The 14373-nt window shown below is 39.6% G+C and overlaps 2 protein-coding genes across 2 annotated transcripts; one reads left to right on the top strand and one right to left on the bottom strand.

Annotated features, from left to right (window-relative positions):
• Nucleotides 1-502: 502 nt before the first annotated feature.
• LOC101303303 lies at nt 503-8621 on the top strand. Its single transcript, XM_004292519.1, has 5 exons — nt 503-862; nt 983-1005; nt 2306-2377; nt 2558-2630; nt 7845-8621. Exons 1-5 carry the CDS (start codon nt 662-664, stop codon nt 8619-8621), a joined length of 1146 nt encoding a protein of 381 aa, XP_004292567.1. The 5' UTR covers nt 503-661.
• Nucleotides 8622-9027: 406 nt separating this feature from the next.
• LOC101303011 lies at nt 9028-12919 on the bottom strand. The gene is made up of 3 exons (XM_004292518.1): nt 12587-12919; nt 9430-10148; nt 9028-9370 (listed from the first exon to the last, which is right to left on the bottom strand). The coding sequence occupies exons 1-3, from the start codon at nt 12917-12919 to the stop codon at nt 9028-9030; spliced, it is 1395 nt and encodes a 464-aa protein (XP_004292566.1).
• Between the last annotated feature and the right edge of the window lie 1454 nt (nt 12920-14373).

Raw genomic sequence — 14373 nt, 5'->3', positions numbered from 1 at the left:
CACATAGTGTCTAAAGCATATAATGCTAATAGATCCGCCGCGGTCGGACCATCACTCTATAGACACTAAGTGCGACCAAGAATATAAGGTAGTACTAAAAAAAAGAAAGGAAACGAATAACCTAATGCTCTGATACCACCTGTCAGGACCCACCCCGAATTTTACCTTGAAACACTACAAAAAAGAATTCAGTTAGCCACCACAGTTTGCCACGGCCAAGCTTTGCTGTCGCCGTTGGTCTAAGATTTGCAATGGCTCAGCGACGGCGTGTTTGCCGTCGCTAACGTTACACCACTTTGCGACGGCACCTTCAGGCCGTAGCAAAAAAATTTGATATTTGCGACGGCAGACGAACACCGTGGCAAAATAATCTGATATTTGCGACGCCATGTTACCGCCGTGGTCAAAAACTAAAATATTAATAAAATGGTAATAAGAAACCTAGATCCCATGCCAGCAGCCCACAAGACTCTTTCTTCTCTCCTTATCCCTCTTTCTCACACTCTATCCCCCGATATCTCTTTCTCCTCCCTTAGATTGCCAGCGCCGGAGACTTCATCTCCGGCCACCGCCTCTTATCACCACCCACACCAAACGACACCGAGCCTAACCTGTTCAAAGCCCAACCCGTTTGACGGTAGGAAACGCATCTAGCCACCTTATGCGACCACCCAAGCCCGGCTGCCTTTGCCCAGCCAAAGCTCACTTCCGGTCATCTTCCTCCCTCGTCGCCGTCACCATCGAGCCCAAAGGAGGCCAGGCGTTACAACCCAGGTGCCTCGACTTCCAACGACCACCATGGGTGAGATCAACATCGCCTCCAACGCCTAGAACGCCGCTGCACGTGCCGTCGCCAGCTAAGGCCTCTTTCTCTCTCTCTTCTGCTCTATTTTTGCGGTTCAATTTTATCTTCGTCGCTCTATTTTTATGAATTAGATTCTAATCGATTCGATTTTTCTGTTCTTCTTCTTTGTTTCCACAGGTATATGGACAACAAGCTTCAATGTAAGTTCACAATGTTCTCTGTTCATTTCAATTTGTTGTTCACAATGATCTCTACTCTTTTCAGTTTGCTTATCCTCATTGTTCAATTTGTTCATATCATGAAGTTTGGACTGGGCATTATCTTCAAATTAGATTGTAATCTTTTTATTATTTGTTTTGATGTTGCAGTAAGTCTATTATCAATTCTGTTTCGTGTTGTTTCCAGACTTTTTGTTAATTGAAGTTTGATGGATTTTGTTTTGTCATTTATGGTTTAGTCCATTAATCAGGAGTACTAATTATATCTACATGAAAGCTGTGTTTTAATATACGTAGTAGTCTTGTATCTGGTTTTCAAAAGATTAAAGGGTGTATTTGTTTGAACTGCCTCTATGTTGGTTCTGAATGTTCACAATTCTAGTTTAAGTTTATATTTCTTGGGAAAACAGTGCAAAGGAAGGTGTTTAATTTCTCAGTATTACTATGATTCATTATATTTGCTCTCTTTTTTTTGTCTGAGTGGTCATCAATTAATTTGTGTAAATACTGCATATTGTCTCTTTTGTGTTACTAATTGATCGATTTGATGAAGCTTTTGTGACTTTAAAGGTTTCAGGAAATCTTTCAAATATTCCACATAATTTAGTGTAAGTGAAATACTTTCCATCAACTTTGGTGTTATTTGGCAGCATTATAAAGTCAGAAACGATATCAGGATCACCTGCTATGGCCCTTTCAGAAGTAGTGGTCAGGGCAAGTGCTAGCATTAGTACTGCAAAATAACTCATCAAGGCCATGGTTAATGTAAGGATTGATTGTTGAGGAATTTGGTAACCATATCCTTGCTAATTTGCTATTTATAATCAAAGAGATCATTTTCTAGGTGCTGAAGAGGTTCTTGTTGCCAGCTTCTGTTATGCCAATCTTGCATGGTCTCATTCATGGTCTTGATGCACTGTTCAGCTGTGTCATACCTATTATTCTGCTCATCATCTTCGGAATCACTATTAACCCTTATTGTTAATATGACTTGCAAACATTAATCTGATACATAGATTTGAACACTAAAATAGCAACTATGAAGCAAATTACTGCATTTCTCTAATCATTTTATAGTCATGTATATACATTTGAAACAAATGACTTCAATTGATGTGTGAGCTTAAAAAGTTATAGCAGCAGAGTCTGTTGGTTGTTAACGTAGTCCTTTGATGATCTATTCCCTTCTGTGCATATCTGTAAAACCTTCATGGATTGCAAAAATCCAGGTAATAAAAACTTCATGAAAGAGGTTGTGTCGATGGTTGTTCTTGAGCAACAGTGGACAAGTGAGTTATTGCAGTCAAATGCATTGCATGAAGGTTTACATGAAGAAGAAATTAATGATGGATCGGTAGAAGATATTGCCATTATCCAAAGTTGTTAGGAAAGCTGCTGTAAGTATTGTTTCCCACACTTAGAATGATGGTCTTTCTTAATTTTTAGCTACCCTATTAAGTGCTTGAAACTATTAGGTTCTGTCTTCTGAATTTGAAACTATTGAACTTGAAACTATTTTCTGTGTTATTTGCAGTAGTGTATGGATTGCTGAAGCATTGGGGTTGCATGTAGAAGAGGAGAAGTGGCTGCATCATGAACAACTTGAGGTAAGCATTTGGAAGCCATGCACACTATTTTCATGTATTTACATGATTGCATGTCAACTATTTACATGTTAATCTACATTTTTATCCATATGTGCTATTAAGTACTATAATGTTTTTTTTTTTTTTATTGGAAAATGTTTGGCTAAAGGCTTGCTGTTCTTGACTTAATGATCCTAATTATAAGCATGGTTTTCATTTTCAAAGCTTGTAAACTTTCTCCATTAATGTTCGTATCTGCATCATCTTTACTCTTAGACATACTTAGATCTAAAATTAGAGTTGGAGTAATTTAGTTTTGACTTTGAATACAGGTATTGATGAAGGATCTGGCTCAAAGTTATCTGAAGTGGAGGAATATAATTATAGAGCTTATTTTGGATTATCGGTCCAAAGCTTATCAAGTAGGAGAAAACTACTTTGTACTAGTAAAAACTTGTACATAAATTCATTTATTTTGTAACATTCATGATAAAGTATTAAATGCAACATATTCTGTTATAAATATTTAATCAAAATTTTTTTTACATTTTTTTTAATTCAAGTAAATCATTGGCGACGGCAAAAAGCCATGGCTAAAATGGCATTCGCGACGGTCTGGGTTGTCGCCACTTGCCGTAGCCAAATTAGCGACGACCTTTTCTGCTGCTGCATGCCGTCGCGAAAAAGTTGGCGACGGCTCGTTGCCGTCGCCTGGAGCAATGGTGACGCCACCAAAGGCAACGGGAGAAATGCCGTCGCCGTGCCGTCGCCATTGCCCTTTCGTGACGACAAAGTGACTTTTGGCGACGACATCACGCCGTGGCTAATCGAATTAATTTTTGTAGTGAAACCCAAAGTAAATCCTGCGGGGACCACCTCAAAGGAAAGTTTACCGAAAAAAAAAAAAAAAAATTTCGGCATAACCTCTTTTGAAAATGGACAACCCTTTCTAATAATACCTGCATACACTTCAAAAGAATCCATTTAATATCCTCTACTCCTGGAGCCTTCGTGCTCCCCAAATCACAACACCATCCAAAATTTACTAATCTAAACAAATCTCATATCCAACCAATTATAGGTTCAGAGCAACTCTAACAAGAAGAAAGGAAACAAAATAAATTAACAAGCGGAAGCTATATGATGACTATGCCTCATCTCCATGTACTCCCGACCTTGACTAAGCTAACTTGCAAGCTGGGCATTTTTAAAACGAAATGCCCAGGGGAAAACACTTAACAACGTTAGAGTGAGTGGACAAAAATAAACTAATAAAAATATTTATGCTTCCCCATTTCAATTTCCAAAGAAAATCGAATGCATGCTGCAAGCGATAAAACTTTTATCTCATAAATGTCGAGCCTCTCAGGCTCTATAATATATGTATGTATTTACACACGTCCATACTCCCTATATAAATTCATGGGTCTATATAGGGCTACTACGCTCGCGTCCAACGCTCACGTCACGCCTTAATGTGGTGCTACACTATGCCATTAAAGTGGACAGACGGGTGTATAAATATGTGCCCATACCCCCTATATGAATTAAACACTCATATAGGGCTACTACGCTCGCGTCCAACGCTCACGTCATACCATAATGCGGCTATATGCTACGCCATTAAGGTGGACAGACACATAGGGCTAGCTAGCATTTTTATACATACTCTCCTCATAAATACATATTTATATTCACCGAAAATCCCATTTTCGGTAACTCTCCAAGAGAAATAAAATCGTCAAAATAAAATGACGTCAAAATGCTCCATAACAATAATTGTTCATCTATGAACTATAGCATGCATTTTATTTAAAACAAAAGTCCACTCGCAACTCTAGGCATAAGCCCGACCAAATCTAAATCGCCACTCCAGAGAGGTTTCCTCGAACCCTGGCACAAATATAAAATTAATTTCCCAACTAAAAATCCAATATTTAAACAAAATAGGCAAAATTAACCGAGAGCCATATTCACGCTCATCATTGCCTAACTTCGATACGGTCCACACCTCAACATTAAAACCAGCAACCTTAACTACACCCTTCCACAGATTATACGACTTTAATCCAACGGCGGGATTCTATCTTATTAATCCGCCAAAATTACCAAACTTCAGAGATTCACAAACCTAACAAAAACTCATCCAAAAATTCCATAATTTACATCAATATACTCCCCTTAATATTTCACATTTAAAACTATACAAAACTCCCAAACAACGGCGGCGCCGACGCCGGCTCTGCCGGCAGCGGCGGCCGGAGGCCGATTCCGGCGACCTCCAATTCCTATGAAAATTTAACAGCATCTTCCTCTCAACATCGTAAACAACTTTCATAATTATCACTAAGTCCAATTTCAAGCCTAAATAGAGTAATCGAAACCAAACATATCAAGAAAACCCTAGGAAATTCAAACACCCGATTCTCCTTACCTAGCTCGAGTTAGGATGAATCCTTTTAGGGGTTTGCTGCTGGAAGAGAGAGCGTCCAAATGATACCAACAGCTCCGGCTATGGTGGCCGGAAAAAGGATTTTTCGGCGAAAACCCCGCCACGCACAGCAGCGGCTTTTCGGCATGATTTCTCCTTCACGGTGGCTTAACATGGGCTGCCACCTATCTAAACTTGTAGAGGATGCTCCAAGCTTCAAATCGACACCAAGCACGCCTCCTATCTCGGCCGGACGGCGGCGGACGGCGGCCGAAAAGTTTCCTGGTCGGGAGAGCTCGGGGATGAGGCCGGGAGGGAGAGAAGAGAAAGGGAAAAGAGAGGGCTGGGCTTTCACCACCTCTTGGCCCGGTCCAACACTCTTATACAACCCAAATCCAAAATAAAACACCCCGAAAAAATAATACCCGAATAAAAATTACCTTTTACTAGCTAAAATTTACCATTTTTACCGTCGCCGTAATTTCCTCCTACAAATAATCCTCCGCACATAACCGTCCCTAAAACCCCTCTAGGGACCAATTAAACTATTACCTCGATGACAGAGACGGTAAAATTCTTATTATAACCAAGCTAGTAAATAAGGTAAAAAATATAAGGGTCGGGATGTGACATCGATCCTTGCAACATAAAGAGAGTTTGATATTGCATCGTTTAAGAATTGACAGTAAGGTTTTAAAACTTTTATCCCTAAGTTGTTCTGTAGCTCCATTTCTTCATTACCTTGTACAACAAGTGATAATTTCCTTGGGTATGATAGATAAATGTGTTTGTAGCTCCATTTCTCTTAGATCCATGATTCATGTGCTTGTGATGTTTAAGTGTTTAATACAACAATCAATAATGCATTGATGTGTGTGTATATATATGTTGAGAGACTTTGATCAAATCTTGGTTGGTTTCTTTATCAATACATTGTTTTCATTATTTACTAGACATGTTTTCTTCTTTGAATCTCTAGTCAATGAGGGTGTGCATTTGAATATTTCAAGCAAAGTAATTTGTCAACCAAAGCTATTCTTTTTTGAATTGCCAAAAGCTATTCTTTTTAAGATAGAAACTACATTTTGAAGTGAAGAAAAATACTACGAAATTTCCTGAGAAGAAACTGCAAACTTTATTCTCTTTTACCCTATTTCCAGGTCTTCAAATCTTCTGAAAATTTGACAGATTTATTTTCGGATAGCTAACTAATGATCTGGAAAGTTCCAGCTTATTTCCTATAAAATTGATTACTCGGTGATTTCTCAAAGTTCAGTTTGCACTTGGTAATATTTCCAGAATTTTAAGTGCACCTTTGTGTTTTCTACTCAGTTTCAAACTCTCATTGGAACCATTTAACCTTGGTTAACTTTGTTGAGCTTCCAGATACTTGTCAAGTGCAACATTTTTTGTGCAGTTGTAAGAGGTGCTTTAGAAATGGTGAGTTTTTGTAATTAGTGCTCTTTTTCGAAATGTTCACATATAAAAATTTCTGTGTTGAGCTTTTATTATTGATAAGTGGTTGTATGTCTGACTCTGTATTAAAGGAAATGAATTTTTGCACTTGTAAGTAGCACACTGATTATTTTGACTTCAATTTGGATTTCAACTCTCAACCTTGGTCTTTAAATGATAACATTAAATCTGTAGCCTGCATTAGAAAGCTATTGGTGCATGAGTGATGGAATTGAACTTGAAATTTTGGTTAAACAACCATGCCATGTATGACTTAACTCGATGGTAAGCCTTTGAAATACTAATTCTTGAATGCAATCGATAGATGGTGTTGCCCCAATGGTGTAAATGAATCAATAACAGCCGTCTTTTTGAAGAATATATGTAGAATTGTAGTAGCAGAGTTGTTAAAGGTGAGCCATGTGTACGTTTTGCTGCAACATCTTCTTCCCGTGGTCATTAGACCGTATTTGCAGAGTGATGTGGTTGAGACGTTAGTGGCTTTGTCAAAGTTCTTTCAGAGGATATGCGCTAAAGAGCTTAAAAAGTCTGATGTTCGGTCATTGCAAGAAGACATTGTGTACATCATGTGCAAGCTGGAGAGGATCTTTCCCCCCACTTTCTTTGACATCATGATTCACCTCATGATCCACCTTTCCGAATAAGTGTTGCTTACTGGTCTGGTACAGTATACCTGGTGCTATCCAAATGAGAGGTATGCACTCATATTTATTCTAATTAATCATCCTTTCAAATTAAGATAAATGGTATTTTAAATATTTATTATAAAAATTGCATATATATTTGTTTTGCAGGCAACTGGGGGATTTCAAGAAGAAGAACAAAAACAAACGTTTCCCTGAAGGGTCGATCACGGCGGCATACATTCAGGCTGAGTGTGTAACTTACTGCAGCGCGTATCTTAATGAGGAAGACACAGTGGGGGAATCATCTGGAGCGGGTAGTAGCCGGCAATTCAATCTATCAGTTGTTTCCAACGATGTTGAACCGTACGGCAGGTTAAGTAATTCTGAAAGATTAAGTAATGATGAGATCAAAGAGGCTCATTGGTGTGTCCTTTAACATTGCGAAGAAGCCGAGCAATACTTCAAGTCCCATTTGGAAAGGCAGTATGGTAACGAAGTCATATACAAGAGAGATTTTCCTGATTACTTCCCTATTTGGGTACCTTTCTATCGATATGTATATATGATGTTACATAAATTAAATATATGTTGTTTTTTGATGTTACATAATATAGATATATATGATATACGTTACATAAATTAAAGATATGTTGCTTTTTGATATTACATAATATAACAACGTTGGTATTAAAATTGTTACAGATGATGCACATTCAACAGCAGTTTTCTGCTTCTTACGACCCGGAGTTGCACTTGTTGGCTGGAGGACCCCAAAGCCACAGAGTTCGTGCTGGATGTTTTGTGAACGGTGTTAAGTTTGTAACGTCAAAACGAGATGAAGGCCATGTCACCCAAAACAATGGAGTCATGGTTGAGGGTCTGGGTTTCAACTACTACGGGGTTCTTGTCAGTGTCATCGAACTAATCTACGGCAACCGTATGTTAGTCATGTTATTCAAGTGCAAATGGTTCAATACTGACCCAACTAGACGGAGGAGTACAATTCTGGATCGTGGCTTGGTATCAGTGGACTCAAATAGTGTATGGTATGAGAATGAGCTGTTTATTCTTGCCACCATGGCGAAACAAGTGTTTTATGTTGATGATCCGGCTATGGGTGAGGGTTGGAAAGTGGTGCAGGTGATGTCACATCGGAATATTTTGAGTACACTGAGAGGGGATGATGAGAGTGGGCCCAGTGAACCAATAACAACTGATCAGCCGAATGAACCATATCAAGAGGATTCTCCACATGTAGTCCCTGATACTGAGGACATTCGTGTCAACAACCAACACGTTCTGGCTATCATAGGTTACCTTCCAGTTACACCATCTGAACTGAACTCGCTACAACCTCGCATCCCCAATCATGATGACGACGGCTTCATAGATGACGAATACATAGAGGATGATGAGTATTCTGACCAAACTGAGAAGTCTAATGATTCAGACGACTCAGATTATCATGAGTACGATTAGTATATATTACGATTATTGTACGATTAATATATAGTATGATTATTCGGATGACTCTGATTATCATATGTATTTTTTAATTTATAATTAACCACATACGTACGTACGTCAAACCATTAATTATATAATATTCATGCAAATTTTCATTGTAATTTTTAAAATGCATATATATGTATGCTTTTTTAAGTACGAATACTTACGCAGAGTTATAATTGGGTTTAGTTTGAAAAGTTACACGAAAATGCTCAGATGCAAATATAATAAAATTGTGGAAATTTTTAATAATATACTTAGTCGACGGAATATTTTGAATAATTCGTCGCCCAATACTCCTAAGGCAACGGAAAGTGGACTTTCAGTCGCTTAGGATACCCAAAATATTAGTCACATTTTAAAAATTTTATGTTACTTAGGCGACGGAAATTGTATGAGTCTTCAACCCACTAATCTTATTTTCCCCCATCTTAACACATCGAGCGATATTCCCTGCATACCCGTGAGGATACTTAACGTTTCCAAACCACTGAAACACTTCTACCTTCTTTTGAGGATGGACTGTGTAGCCTGCTTTCGGCATTATGGCTTTTTTTGTTTTTTTGCTCTCTACTAGCCATAGCTGGGGGCGTATACCCATCATCTTAAGATCAACACGGGCTTTGGGGGTGTCTTTGTTCTTATGTTTGAGATTCAGAATTGTTCCAAGAACGCTGTGACAAACATTCTTCTCTATGTCCATGACATCCAAGTTGTGTCTAATTTCAAGGTCGACCAGTAAGGCAATTCAAAGAATACACTTTTGTGCGTCCAATACTTAAACTCATCAGGCGTGGGAGGATTCAAGTCAGTTACTTCTTTACTCGTGGTCAAATATCCGTACAAGTGCTGGTTAAGCCTCTCCAAAATCCACTCACCAGACCTCCCTAGGGGTTTCGGATTATGCTCCTCAGTCCCATCAAATGCATTAGCATCCCACCGCCACTCATGATCCTCGGGAAGATGTCTACGAGATCTCAAGAAACAAATTTTGTCGGCGTGCCAACTAGAATTGACGTCATCTATGCATATCGGGCAAGCCTTGTACCCCTTAGTTTGTTGGCCAGACAACATCCCGTAAGCTAGAAAATCACTGATGGTCCAAATAACAGCTGCTTTCATCATGAATGAAGTTTGACCATGCCTGTCAAAAGTAGGGAGTCCATTTTTCCATAACTCCTGCAACTCGTCAATTAATGGTCTCATGTACACATCCAAGCACTTTCCTGGAGAACACGGCCCTGGAACCATAAGCGTAAGGAAATTGTACTCTTTCCTTATACACATGTTGGGAGGTAGATTGTACGGAAATACTATCACAGGCCAAATGTTGTAAGACAAATTCATGTTTCCAGTAGGATTGAATACGTCTGTTGCAAGTCCGAGTCTGACATTTCGACAGTCTCCAGCAAATTCAGGAAAAGAACGGTCAAAGTGCTTCCAAGCCTCCCCGTCTGCAGGGTTTGTGAGATTATCCGGATCTATCCTCTCCTCTCCCTGGTTGACACGACCCACCCCGAATTTCACCCTGAAACCCGGAGTAAGTCGTGCGGGGACCACCTCCAAGGAAGATATTACCGAAAATTCGGCATAACCTCCCTTGAAAATAGACAACCCTTCCTAAAAAAACCTGCAAACACTTCCAAAATTTTCAATCCAACCTTAACTCTTGGAGCCTACGTGCTCCCCAAACACAACCACCACCAATAACATAAACACAACATCATCCAAACATCAAAACATAATTATCCAAATAAGATAACATAAATCCTCCGACAAATATTCTAAAATGTCAACAAGCCTTCGCCCACAACCGAAATAATATACATTAAACCTAAGTATTCAGAGCTACTAGACACTAGCGGAAATAAGGAAACACAGGTAGGTTAAACAGGTAACCTACTGGTGAAAAGTGGTGGAAATGCGGGCCGGGTGACTATGCCTCGTCTCCTACTAGGTCTAACCCATACTCTGCAGACTGGGCATTTTAAAACGAAGGGCCCAGGGGAAAACATTTAATAACGTTAGAGTGAGTGGACAAAAATGCTTCCCCATTTTAATTTCCAAAGAAAAATATACTGCATGCGGCAGCTCAAAAGCGCTCAACTCATAAACTGGCAATTTCACGAGTAGCTTCGGCTAGTCACCAACTCAAATAAAATGGAGCCTCTCAGGCTAAATTATATATAATCATATATTCGTATGTGTTTATACTCGTCAGACTCCTTGTATGAATCCTTGAAACAATTTAGAAAAATAGAAATCCATACAAGGCTACAACGCTGGCGTCTAACGCTCACGTTGCGCCATAATGGTATTTTTCCTCATTATGACCGAAGAGGACGGTGTACTTATATACGTGTGGACTCCCTATATGAAAACCTAAATAAACCAGAAAAGAAAATAGTTTTCATATAGGTCTAACACACACGTCACACCATAATGGCATTTTACCTCATTATGACGGACCAAACACGTATGGCTAGCTAGCATTTATATACATACTATACTCATAATATCCATAAACATATCCACCGAAAATCTCATTTTCGAGATCTCTCCAAAGGAGGAAAATTGCCAAATATCAAATATCCGAGAAAGAAATAAATCTCAGGAAAAGAAATAAATGATCAACAAGAGAATTCATCGCATGCTTTTCAATTAAAACAAATGTCCACTCACAAATTAGGCCTAAGCCTGATGACGCTCCGAGGCTTCCTCTGCTCGGGCCTCCTCTCGTCCTGTTCCAAATATACAATTAATTTCCCAGCTAAAAATCCAATATTTAAACAAAATAGGCAAAATTAAACGTGAGCCTCCCACACACTCATCATTGCCCAACTTCGCCATTCTTAACTCAAAATGGCTCAAACTTCACCGAACATACCGGCAGCCCTAATTCAACCTTCTACAGATTAATGACTTAAATCCTACGGCCGGATTCTACATTAATTAACCGCCAAAATACCAAACATCGGAAAATCACAAACCTATCCAAAACTCATCCAAAAATTCTACAATTCACTTCAATAAACTCCCCTTAATATTCCAAATTTAAAAACATGAAAATCTCCCAACCGGCGGCGGCGGCGGCGCCAGCCCAGCCGGCACTGGCGGGCGGAGGCCAATTCCGGCAACCTCCAATTCCTACCAAATTTTAACAGAAGCTTCCTCTCCACTCCCTCTATAACTTTCCTAACTAGCACAAACAAAAATTCTAAGCCTAGCTAGGGCAATCGAACACAAACACATAAAGAGCCCTAGGATTTCAACTTTGAATTTCTCCTTACCTAGCTCAAAAGGGAGTGAGACCTTTGGAGGGGTTGCTGCATAGGAGGAGGGCTACAAAACGAGCCAAGGATCACCGGCTTTGGTGGCCGGAGGAGGGAGTTCCGGCGACGTGAAGCTTTGGACAGTCGGACCTTCCGGACGTCGTTTCTCTCTCACGGCGGCGCTAAGGGAGCTGTCACCGGTCCAGGGAGGTAGCTGGGTTGATGGCCGACTGAAAGGGACCGGTGCGGTGGCGGTAGGTGGCCGGACGTCGGCTGGCTGGCGACGGGAAGACCGGTTACAGAGGAGACTCGGGGAAGACAGAACCGGGAAGAGAAAAAAAAAGAGAAGAGGGAAATGGGCCTCTAACACCCGGTCCAACAACCTATATACCCACTCCACAACAAACCCAACTCAAAAAAATAAAACACCCCGAAAAAATAATACCCTAATAAAAATTACCTTTCACTAGCTAAAATTTACCATTTTTACCGTCGTCATAATTTTCTTCTACGAATAACTTTCCGAAATAATCGTCCCCCAAAACCTCTCTAGGGGCCACTTAAACTATAACTTCATTGACGGAGACGGTAAAATTCTTATTATAATCAAGCTAGTAAATAAGGTAAAAATTTAAGGGTCGGGATGTAACACTGGTCCCTTACCTGGTGCCATCTTATATGTTTGGCTGTATGTGAAGACATGTACAGATGTTGCAAATGAGGACCCAACGGGAAGTAACGAAGAACCTTCCTAGGAATGGGCTTTTTCTCCTTAGATGAAGTGGAAGCTTCATACCTTGGCTCGTAGCAGTGTGGGCACTCAACTTCATCCTTGTTGTCTTTGTAATACAAGAAGCAGTTATTGACGCAAGCGACTATCTTTTGGTGATCAAGACCGAGGCCAGCCAACATCCTTTTTACCTGGTCGAAATTTTCTGAACAACTGTTACCTTTGGGAAGCACTTTCTTCATAAGTGCAATATCCTCATCAAGCATGTCTTAGTCTTTCCCCGCTTGTTTTTTATCTGCATGTGTTCCATGATGGTACCCAACACAGTATGCTCATTGCCAGGATACAATGGGCTTTGTACTTCTCGTACAAGCCTGTTGTACTTATCATAATCATTGTTGTAGTCAACGTGAGAGACATTAGGGAAGGTGTCAGGGGCGTTGTCATAAACAACATTTTGCTGATATCCTGAGGCGGTGAACGGGAAGGCATTGTTTAAGAGGTTCATCACAGCAGGGTCCCCATAACTAGCATTGGAAGATTCTGCCTGCTGATTATGTTGTGCTTGAATTTTTGCAAGTGTAGGCATTTGAACTTGATTTTCGCCGTGCCGTGCCATGTGGTATAACTAGGACAAATACTGTTTAGTGCCAAGTGAGAATACATGTCTTCATATATTACTGATGTCCGATTGAGACATTTGTTGCACGGACATATATGAATAACTTTGTCTGGAGGACTATGTAGACGCACGAACTCAAGAAAATAAAAAATGCCTCTCATATAAACTGGGGACCCCCTCCCTAATTGCATCCAGCTCTTGTCCATGTTGTACACTATAATAACAGGAAAGAAAAATATATAATCAAAAAATCATGAATAAAATAAAGTAAGGGAAATATATATATATACACACACACACACACTTTGTTGGGAAAATAACCATTTACTAAAAAACAAGAATTTTAAAGCCCATTTCAATGAAAAAACTTTTGAGTAATCCATATTAATGTTTTAACACCTCTAACAATTAATATTATACCCTTATTGCATTAATTAATTACACGTTCTCTCTCATGTAAAAAAGAAAAAAAAATTAACCACGTTCTCCCAGACTCCTACTCTCCACGATCAATCGAACTCTCACCTCTGCCACTCTCTCTATCTCTCTCTCACACTCGATAACTATCTCTGGTTTAGGGTTCTTCACAATCTCCGTGATTCCATCGATCAGGCCACGTCGCTCTCTCGTTAAATATCTCGTTAAATCCCAGTTGAGCAGGAAATCGCTCTCTGCCCTAATCTCAGTCGATCAAAGTTGATCTGTGGTTCAATCTCGGCATCGCTGTGACGTTCAATCGCTCACGCTCGGCGTCACTCTCTGGGTGAATATCGACGTCGATATCTGCTTCAATCGCTCTCACTCGACCTCGCTCGGGAAAACCATAAAAACAGGTACATTTTGAATTTTATTGAATTTAGGCTTATTTTGGACTTATCTGATGATATTGAAGCTTCATTTTAGGGATTAAAGGCCATGAATATGAAAACATGAAAATTGTAGGGTTTCTCTGGTCATAACTGTTACAGATTGAGATTAATTTTGTTTAAGATTTTCTTTCAAAGATTTACTGTGTATAATTGGTATGACAATAAAAGGGAGATACTGTAATGTTGTTTACTCTTGTCAAGTAGAAGTTTACTGGGGGCAGTAAACTTC

Source organism: Fragaria vesca, linkage group LG2 (assembly GCF_000184155.1).
Source record: "Fragaria vesca subsp. vesca linkage group LG2, FraVesHawaii_1.0, whole genome shotgun sequence".
In the NCBI taxonomy this organism is placed as follows: domain Eukaryota; kingdom Viridiplantae; phylum Streptophyta; class Magnoliopsida; order Rosales; family Rosaceae; genus Fragaria; species Fragaria vesca.
This window is presented reverse-complemented; position numbering and strand designations above follow the sequence as displayed.

What these genes read in the sequence shown, in the direction of transcription:
- LOC101303011 (XM_004292518.1), bottom strand. Translation starts at nt 12,919, where the DNA reads ATGCTTGATGAGGATATTGCACTTATGAAGAAAGTGCTTCCCAAAGGT. An exon ending in AACATATAAGATGGCACCAG is followed by an intron (nt 10,149 to 12,586) that starts GTAAGGGACCAG and finishes CGTGTCAACCAG; the next exon opens with GGAGAGGAGAGGATAGATCC. An exon ending in CCCACGCCTGATGAGTTTAA is followed by an intron (nt 9,371 to 9,429) that starts GTATTGGACGCA and finishes CCTTGAAATTAG; the next exon opens with ACACAACTTGGATGTCATGG.
- LOC101303303 (XM_004292519.1), top strand. Translation starts at nt 662, where the DNA reads ATGCGACCACCCAAGCCCGGCTGCCTTTGCCCAGCCAAAGCTCACTTC. An exon ending in ACGTGCCGTCGCCAGCTAAG is followed by an intron (nt 863 to 982) that starts GCCTCTTTCTCT and finishes TTGTTTCCACAG; the next exon opens with GTATATGGACAACAAGCTTC. An exon ending in TATGGACAACAAGCTTCAAT is followed by an intron (nt 1,006 to 2,305) that starts GTAAGTTCACAA and finishes CTTGAGCAACAG; the next exon opens with TGGACAAGTGAGTTATTGCA.